The sequence below is a fragment of the Mercenaria mercenaria genome, chromosome 8, assembly GCF_021730395.1.
Source record: "Mercenaria mercenaria strain notata chromosome 8, MADL_Memer_1, whole genome shotgun sequence".
NCBI classification, from domain to species: domain Eukaryota; kingdom Metazoa; phylum Mollusca; class Bivalvia; order Venerida; family Veneridae; genus Mercenaria; species Mercenaria mercenaria.
Genome location: NC_069368.1, coordinates 3,937,241 through 3,947,591, shown reverse-complemented (window position 1 = coordinate 3,947,591; position 10,351 = coordinate 3,937,241). Strand labels below are relative to the sequence as shown.

The 10,351-nt window shown below is 33.8% G+C and overlaps 1 protein-coding gene across 1 annotated transcript; it reads left to right on the top strand.

Moving 5' to 3' along the window:
- The first annotated feature begins 107 nt into the window (after positions 1-107).
- Positions 108-10,207, top strand: LOC123523148 (uncharacterized). Its single transcript, XM_053550313.1, has 5 exons — positions 108-127; positions 2,644-3,363; positions 5,524-5,663; positions 7,191-7,277; positions 9,145-10,207. Exons 1-5 carry the CDS (start codon positions 108-110, stop codon positions 9,309-9,311), a joined length of 1,134 nt encoding a protein of 377 aa, XP_053406288.1. The 3' UTR covers positions 9,312-10,207.
- Positions 10,208-10,351: the final 144 nt, after the last annotated feature.

Below are 10,351 nucleotides of genomic sequence, written 5' to 3'. Positions count from 1 at the left end.
GAAATTCTTCTGAACGACTTTTTCTCATGAACCGCTGGATGGATCTTCATCAAACCTCCTGGTCTGTAGCATCATCATATTAAGGGTTCTTTCCCATTTATTGTTAAATGGGGGCACTAGACTTAAGGTATTGGACCCCTAATAGTAATGTTTTAAAAATGGCATTTGCTTGGTATATTCTTAAAGTTGACCATGTTTCACACTGTGTTGCAAATTTTAAACAACTTTTACTTATTTGTTAGTTTGCTGGTTTATTTTGGCAAATCCCATCATTTGACTAGGGATTCATACGCCGCTTTTCATAGAATTAAACCAGAATGTGTCTGTAGGGCACATGGTGTGCCCCCACTGGTACATTTGTCACAAATAAGGGGCAAAAATTCAAATGTTTGCAGTCTTAATCGGGTATAGCCTCAACAGACATTTTATGAAAAGGATTTATTATTCTAGGCCCTATACTTTCTGAGCTATGAGCATCACAAACAAAAAATCCACTATTTTCGCTATTTGAAGGGCCATAACTCTGTAATAAGAGCTAAGATTCTCAAGAAGAATGCCAAGTGTGCAAGGTCACATCACGATAAAGACTCCAGCAAGGTTTCCTGAATTTACATCTAATGCTTTTCGAGCTAAGCACATAATTAGGTGAAAAAGTGCATTTTTTACTATTTCAGGGGCCATAACTTTAAAAAAAAAGAGTTGGAGCCAGCCAAAATATCAGAGGTGTGCAAGTTTATATCATGATAAAGACTTACGCTAGTTTTCAACCATTTATATTAAATACTTTTTGAGCTAGGTGCGTCACAAGGTGAAAATGTACATTTTTGACTATTTCAGGGGCCGTATCTAAAAATAGTGGGCGAACCCAAATGAAAAATAGGAGGTGCGCAAGTTTATATCATGATTAAGACTCTTGCTAGTTTTCCTGAATCTATATCAATAAAAGTATAATACGTTAAATATAAAGAAACTATTAATGCATACGTTTAAACTCAAGAAAGCATAAAAAGAATCTTGCTTAACTTTGAAAAAATGCATCACAGCCTTTGGGAGTACACTTGTACAAAGAAATTGTGAGACAGTCATGTTTGTAGTTAATCTATGTTCAAAGAAATCAACACACACACACACACACACACACACACACACACACAAAAGTTTTTAATTTAAGCTCAAAATTTCCTATCCAGCGGCCTAGCGGCCCGACAGACTCTTGTATTTATTATAAAAGAATAATTTGGAATATAGGATAAATATAACGAAAACTCTTTAAAAGTCACCTCAATATCTGCGTTACTGTCAAATTCATTCAATAATGCTTGACATCCAATATCTTCATCTATCATAAATTCAGCCGTTAAATTTATAAAGAAAAATGCTCATAAAAATCAGTCAAGCTAACATCATTCTATCATTTTTATGCTTGGACATCTTCAAAAATTATCTTGGCTGTTTTCTTTTCATTTCATTCATTTTCATTGTCAATTGTCCTGTTTTATTACTTCTCTTTTTTGTAATTCTACAGTACTTATAATCGAATTTCTAAATCAATAAATATTCTTTTATTTTCAGCTGTTTTATTCATATTAAATATACGGCCTAGTGACTTTTTGCATGAAAGTAAATATGTAAGTTAAAGACCAATAAAATGTTTTTTGAAATACATGTCTGACTAGGCCGCCAGGCCCCAAGCCCCTTGGACGCTGGATAGGAAATTTTCAGCTTAAGTTTAAATGTTTTTTGATAATTTCTTTGAACATAGAATGCCAAAAACATGACTGTCTCTTAATTTCTTTGAAGTAAGTGTACTCTCAAAGGCTGTGTTGCATATTTTCAATGTTACCAAAACAAAAACTTGTTCTAATAAACAATATAAAAACACGTTATAGACACTATCAAAACCGCTTTTTTTTGGTGTTTGTTAGTGCGTTCCTTAGTGATCCATTGAAACAATCAAGAAATGGTTGCAATGGATCGCTAACGGAACGTGTTCCATTAAATGGGTTGCAATTTTGAAGCGAGTTATCAAACTTACAGAGCCATTCAGTAGGCTTTCTCCTCTTTTATCAGGAAACATATGGTTTTAATCCATCCGATGTACCATAACACCAGATCTTCTAGTTGCTATGGTTATGTTATGTAATCTCATCTAAGGTATAATATAGAGGGACAGAAATTAGTGCATTTTGTAGTTAATAAGTGTAGATGTTGGACATGATATGGATTTACTAAAGAGAAAATGGTGGCTGTTATTTCATTTAATTTACAACTAAAGGTATTTTCTTCTCCTAAGTATCAACTGTCCTGCTATCTTTTGTACTCATCATAATCGTTCTTTTGTCCTTGTAATTCATAAACAGAATATGATACAATTATAAAGTACATTTCTGTAAATTCCATTACAACAACGAAAACTGAAATTATGTTTACTCTCTCTTTGCTTTTATGTGCTTTACTCACCCACTGTGTGTTACTCTACAAGTTAAATGACTTTGGTAATACTTGAAATTAAGAACAAAAGACGGACACACAATATATCTTTGCTTTTAAGGTATACAAGTTCATTGACAATTGTGTACAAATAATCAATATCAGATATCGTCTTAGATATTTTTACACTGTATGGATAACTGTTCATTACAGGAAGCCCCACATACTGGTTGTCACAACTGCTAACGATGGTACAAATATACATGTGGAAAACTTTCTTTCCAATCATAGCAGCAGCCAACACACGCTGAATCACGTAGATTCCTATACTTTATATTCCGCAAAATACACGAATCACGCTAAAGTGTCAAGTGATAAACCAATAACCGTTGTGTATGTAAATTCCGTAACGATTGTAGCCGGTGGGACCAATGCTGATTCAATGAGTATATCACCAGTACCCGTCGCGTTCTGGGGACGTCAATTTATAGTTCCGCATATGAAACCGAAATCTCTATCATTGATTCGTATATATGCTGAGACAATAAACACCATAATAAAAATTCAATTAAGGAACAGAACTGTAAACAGAAATCTCACTTTTGAAGGATTTCATGAAGTCATATTCGGACCAGATGCGTTGGTGGTATTATCAGACAAACCAGTAAATGTTGTGCAATATGGAATTTCAATGAAATACATACATAACGATAATGATATCGGTGATGCTTTTATGGCATCTGTGCCAGCTGTAAATCATTTTAGCAACAACTATAACTTTCCTTGTCCATTTAAACATTATAACTTTGTATGCAGAATTGCAATCACTATAAAAAGTGGCGACATGTATGGTTTACAGTTGGATGGACATAACTTATCTTCGATACAAAGTTATATAGCTGCGGTACCTCAAAGACCTTTTGATAATTACAGGTAAAACATTAAACACCTTACTTTTAAACACATTTTTAAAGACTTATCATTTTTAATTGAATATAAGGCCTCACCAAATTAAAAAGTTGTTCATCGGATTTGCCGCTCGTATATTTTCAGAAACACAAAAAAAAATTATTTTTTTTTTTTTTTTGGGGCTTGCGTCGCCCCATTGAAAAAATCAATCCAAAATTTTTTGGTGCCGTACTTTTTACGGACGTAAAAGTTTTATAAATGCTTATAATCCCGTCCCAGATTGTTCTCAAATAGATTTTAATCAAAAATAAATTACATACTACGCCACATCGTCTTAATAAATCATAACACTTATATTTTAATTGCATTAAAGTTTTTTCCCCTTTATGCAGTTACGCCAATTTTCTTCAAATTTACCAATTAGTTGCTACAAAAATTTCGATTTATTTCATTGAAAACTGGATGAAGAAAAACGTACTAATTTATTTGATAACATCAATCTACATTATTTTGGTAAGGGTAAAAAATTTATTAATGCATGTCACTTATCTGTTTTCTGTTTTTTCCTGTCCAAATGATCAGCTTTGCATACGAAAGTGGTGGGGTAAGGAATTTTACATTACGAGTTGGGTTTTCAGAAAAACAGTTTTCGGATTTTTCAAATTTTCCCAAATCTTTTAGTAGACTAATGTTAATGCACGTTAATCTTCATTTCAGACTTTAATTGAGATTTTTGTTTCAACAAATTTAATATGTTATGAAAGTTTAAAGTTGAAAAAAGCTGTACATAAGACATCATGCTCGATTTTTTCTGAATCAGAGCTTTGCCAGTAAAAGGGGCATAATAGTCAGAAGCAATTAAAGTACAAAGCTATGGTCGTTATAAAAACTTAATTTAAAAATATTCTATGTTTAAAAAAGGGGCATAACCCCTGTCTAGATTCAGACTTCGAGTATTGTTTCTCCTGGTGTACTTTGACAGTAAATAACTGTTCTAAGTTTCAAATCCAGAAGCTTTAATAGATCTAGTAACACTCACATAGATATTTTGATGTATCAAAAACTTTGTAAAGTCAGTTAAGAATGCTATATTTTCATAGCAGTAAATATTCAAGTCACATATTTATGTGATAAGTATGGTGTAAGGTTATGCATTGTTGTTTATTACATATTTTCTAACAGCATTTTCAAAAGCATGCATTATTTGATTACAGTGTACTGTATGACAATGTTATTACCTTTTTTCACGAGTTCGCTTTGTTGTGCGTCTGCAGGTCAGATTTTCTCAATCCCTGGGGACTTACTTTTTAATTTAAAAGGGCTATACATTCTATTTTAAGGTTTTTATTAGTCAGTCGAGAGCCAAATGAAGACAAATATATTTCTTCGCTCTTTGCTCGCTCCTGATTTTCTCAAAAACCAAAAAAAAAATATTTAAATTATTTTTTCGCTCGCCGCCTCAAATTTTTCAGAAAAAAATCCGACGAACAACTTATCAATTTGGTGTGGCCTAATGATACAAACATTTCGATTTCGTTGTCTTCCTCTTTGATGCTTATCCGGTCAGTATGTGTATATCTTACCTTTTTGGTAATGATGTCTTTTCCATAAGTTCATTCTTGTAATTTACTGTATTGACTACGGTACTGACCGACCGTATCTCAAATGTTTATTCATCTAAAACAACAAACAATATCCATAATGTTTCTCATTTGTTCTCGCATGCAAGGTAACGATATTACCTGTAAAAAATTACCCGAGGTTTGATGATTTGTGCACTTAGGGCATACAAACGACTTTTTGTTTATTTCTCCTACTTTCTGCTACAGAAAATATGATGTGATGGATACTGTATGTATTGCCATATAACAAACAGTGGTACATTCATATGTAGCGTTCATATAGGGCGCTGTCTACTTTTAATTATCTTTAAAATCATCCGATCTGACACTAAAAGTAAAACACATATATGATGGGTATATGGCTTCTTTTTACAATATTATGATGTGGTTTGTTATCATTTATCATAATTGTAAGCGACATGGAAAAAACATCATAAAGTGTTACGTTGTTGAACATTTTATTGCCTGAAATAGAAGCTTTATATTTCAATCTTCCTAGTTAATGATTCAAAGATTTAAAATTTGATTTGAGATTAAATAAATATTAATTGTACTGTTACAGAGTATTGGTATTGGAACTCTCAAACGGAAATCACAGACTCGAACACGTATCTTCAGACATAAAGTTCTCAGTTTTTCTATATAGTTTACGGGAACTTTATGGGTTAGGCTTTTATCTCGGATACTCCTTTACTGCAACAGGTAAGGTAATATTGGCATCGCAAATATTTTTGCTAAGATATTATTTTCACCTTTCAAATATTACTGAAACTACAAAGACATTTTCATTGTTTTACGACGTGCTTTTGTAAGAAGTATCTGTCCAAACTTTACATAGTTTAGTCTGCTTTACGATTGTTTTAAAGACTGACCTGAAGTCACACATTTCATATATTGTTTGCTTACTGACAATGGCCTCATTCTGCGTTTGACAATTAATTAATTAGACACACTAAACATTGTTCCTAATTGAATTAGTCGAAAGATCCTTATTTTGCTTTCTTTGTTTTATAAATCGTTATGCGCTCAGAAAACAAATTTTAAACAGAATTATGAGCATGGACTCAGTGTTGTTTTATTTTCTGGTCATTTGGGTTCAGGTAGTCCATATAATTTTACTATAATAGAATTCCGGTTAAGCAGGCGTTAGGGGATACGTACGTTGGCACAAAGGTGACGGAGATGTTATTTCACGTGCGCACGTATTTTAACTAGTAAATGCGCACGTACTAGTATAAAAACATCAGTGCACATATTAGTTTACAGGAAACTATAGTGAACTATAAAAGTAAAAGTAAAGTGTTTGTTTGTTATAGTGTCAAGGGACTGCCAAGTTGGCTTATGAGACACCTTCATACATTGAACAGCATTACTTCCCGATTCCTATTTTTAATGCCAGGCACCAGGCAGGTAGGCAATCGGTAACCATTATTTAACTAGCTGGCGGCTCACCAACCGGTCTCTCTTCATTAACAAGACCCGCCTCTGACAGGGCTCGAACCTTCGACCTCCCGATTGCGGGACAGGTGCCTTATCCATTAGACCACCGCAGCTCGGACTATATGTTCGAAGATTTTTTTATACTAGTACGTACGCAGATGTTTTTTATACTAACACGTGTCGCTTCTGTGCCACCGTAGATGCGTGAGGGTGTTGCATATGCCATTACTTCTCATGTACAGACTCGATCAAACAGTGTCTACAATATCTTTACTTGGTTGTGTTCTATGCTTTCCAAAGGATCTTCTTACAGTTTTTATTACTATACATAAAGCAATGGCAAATTGGATATGTTCTGTTCATATGTGATGAAAATGGACTATAATCATGATCTAACACGTTTTTATTTCAAGGAGTTACATTAAGAAAGAGTTTGGATTTTTTTATCATAATTGATTGGCCGATGCTAGTTTTCTCTATCTGTTTCGCTTTACAAAAATTAATTTAAGTTTATGAATACCTTTGGACGGATCTTTGGGTATATATCATCCTTTTCATGCATTCCTGTCGTTTGTACATATTTATGATTTTGTTATGAGTTGTTATGAGTTGAAGTTGTTTTTGATTTTTGAACATTTAAAACAATGCGAAATAACATATAATTTCTATAATTTTTAATTACAGCAGTTGTTAATACTGAAACGCCACATGCCTTAAAATGGCATTTATTTGTTGAACAAAAACCAATACAGGGCTTGTGTTAATCAAGATTGTGATTTTCTTTTTTAGAAGGAATTTGTCGAAATGGAGGAACATGCTTGGACAGTGGAAGCTGTTTATGTCAGATTGGTTATACCGGCACAAACTGTGAAATGAGTAAATATTAAACGCGATACATTTCATCTGTGTACTCATACATGCTAGTTACATAAAACAATTTTTTATACCCCCACAAAACGAAGTTTGGGAGGTGGGGCGGTATATAGGAGTGAGCTTGTCGGTCGGTCCGTCGGTCCTTTGGTTTTCATGGTTTCCGGACGATAACTCGTGAAAGGCTTGACCGAATTAAATAAGTTTTTGAACAAGGGTGTAACATCAGAACATACAGGTCAAGTTCGACTTTGGGGTCAGTAGATCAAAGGTCAAGGTCACAGTGATCCTGAACAGTAAAACAGTTTCCGGATGATAACTTGAGAACGCTTGGGCCTAAGATCATAAAATTTTGTACACAGGTGTAACATTGTGAAATACAGGTCAAATTTGACTACGAGGTCAGTAGGTCAAAGGTCAAGGTCACAGTGACTCGGAACAGTTACATGGTTTATGGCTAATAACTTGAGAACTCTTGGGTCTAGGATCATATTTTTTTGTACACGGATGTAACATGATAAAATATAAGTCAAGTTCGACTTTAGAGATCAAAGGTCAAGGTCACAGTTTCCAGATGATAACTTGAGAACGATTGGGCCTAGGATCATGAAAATTGATAGGGAGTTTGGTTATGACCAGCTGATGACCCCTTATGATTTTGAGGTCAGTAGGTCACAGGTCAATGTCACAGTGACCTGGAACATTTAAAATAGTTTTCGGACAATAACTTCAGAATACTTTGGACTAGGATAATGAAACTTCATAGTGAGGTTGGTCATGACCAGCAGATGACTCTTATTAATTTTGAGTTCCAGAGGTCAAAGGTCAGAGTGACCCACAACATTTAAAACCTTTCCGGACAATAACTTGAGAATGCTTGGGCCGAGGATCATTAAACTTCATAGGGAGGTTGGTCGTGACCAGCAGATGACCTGTATTGTATTGATTTTGAGGTCAGTAGGTGAAAGGTTATGCAAGTTCGGCTTTAAAATTGGCTTAGTTCTGTGCCAAGGCTATATTGTGGGGGTATAATTCGTAACTCATGTGACAACTCTGGTTTTTTTTTTGTTCACGGTAACTTACTTGACTAATACTTCTGTAGCTAAAGACATTTTACTGCATTTAATTTCATTTCAGTTGTATTATGTTTCGGTATACATTCTTTCGAATCTTCTTTTTTACTTTGAATGGAAGATAGTGGCCGTTGTCACAAATGCCAATGTACTTTTAAGACATTGCTAAATTCTTAAGTAATTTGTAAACGTTAAAGCATTATCACCGCCCTGAAATCCCGTTTCTTTCTAAAAACAATACTGATACAAAATATACTTCTTTTAAGTTCTAAACAGTCATTACAATAATATAGCATGAAGCCTGGAATAGCAAGATAAATATGAAACACTTGCATGTAAGAATGCAAGGAACATTTTTCTGTTCCAAATAAAACTTGATTGCGACAATTTAATGAACAATTCCTTAGAAACTTGGTGCGTTAGTTGTTTTGTTTATAATTATATTTCTTGCACTCTTTTGCAAATACTTGATGTATTCGTTTCATTTCTTTTCGAGCATTCTTGTTATCCTTTAACCCCTATTTCACACTATAATAAGTCGATTGGAAAACGATGTCAAAGAGTCAGAATACGAATATTTAATTTTTGTATAACACCAAAGGCATTGGGAAAATTTTACTCTGTATTTCTGTCTGTCTTTTTTACGCAAAGAGATTGAAAGCTCACAAACTTTTGTCTTTATAATCTGTTGATTTATATTTGTTACAGTAGGCCGAGATAGAGTATCAACGACTCTTTGTTTATAAAATGCAAAAAGTCCTCTTGCAAATTGAAACACATTTTTTTTCTGACTTTTCCAGCAATGTCTACCTTAACGTGTTTCTCTTGCCAGTACGCGTCTGCTTTAGCTTTCTGCGACAGTATAGAACATTGTACAGAAAATCAGGTAAATTTAATAGCATTATTAAGACAAAATATAGGTTTCATTGCCGTCAGTGTTCATGTGGATTTATGCAAACCACATTAGCTTTTACTTTACAGACTTTGACATTCTCAACTCTTTTACTGTTTTGTTCTATAAAGATGCATATCTTTATATTTTATAAAATATATATTAAAATGTGTATTAAGCCTATATTCATCCATAGCGTTCATTTTGACATTGTAAAAATTGTCTTCAAAGGAAGACAAAGTAAGGGGTTGCTTTTTAAAAAGCGCATGTCTCCGAAAAGGCTTCATTTAAATGGAAGGATGAATTGATACATAATAATAGTTCATAGACAAAAATATGTTTTGGAAGAAATCTGGGCATAAAAAAATATGAAGAGCGTGCTCAATGTCGTCCGTATCAGACATTTAATCTAAATGTATGACCTTGACTATGAAATGACGTTACTGAAAGGGTATGTAGACTCATAATGGTTACCACAGCGATTTGAAAGATACAAAGCAGACCTGTACAGAAAGATATCAGCACCAAAATATTCAGGGGGGGAATGATATAACAACAGCAATTATTAAATATGTCTGTCTGTCTGTCTGTTTGTTTGTTTGTTTGTTTGTTTGTTTGTTTGTTTTGGGTTTAATACCGTATTTAAACAGTATTTCAGTGATGTAACGGCGGGCAGTAAACCTAACCAGTGTTCCTGGGTGAATCTGTACCAGTACAAACCTGTTTTCCGCAAGTAACTTCCAACTTCCCTACATGAATCAGAAGTCGGGGACGAATGATTTAAGACAAATGTCTTTTATCATATCGTCACGGAGAACATACGGCCTCTCCGAGCTACACATGATTGTATTGTTATGCAGTAAATGACATGCAGTTCTTGTCAATGAATATCAAGATATTGTCTAGACAAATCAAACGCCTGAAGGGCCTGAGTCGGCTAATGATTGATGTACTGACAGTATAGTCTACCAGTTTCAGTTTGTTTTTATTTTTTTCCCCAACTAAAGAGAGATTTTGTTACAATAAATGAAATGAACATTTGGTCGATGCCTAGTAAAACTTTGATTTTACATTATACAAGTATTTTAAATTAAACCCAATATATTTCTCTAGAA

Excerpts from the sequence above, each read along its gene's own strand:
- LOC123523148 (XM_053550313.1), top strand. The coding sequence starts at position 108 with ATGGGGGCACTAGACTTAAG. Across the intron at positions 3,364-5,523 it reads AGACCTTTTGATAATTACAG|AGTATTGGTATTGGAACTCT; the intron begins GTAAAACATTAA and ends GTACTGTTACAG. Across the intron at positions 7,278-9,144 it reads CGGCACAAACTGTGAAATGA|CAATGTCTACCTTAACGTGT; the intron begins GTAAATATTAAA and ends TGACTTTTCCAG.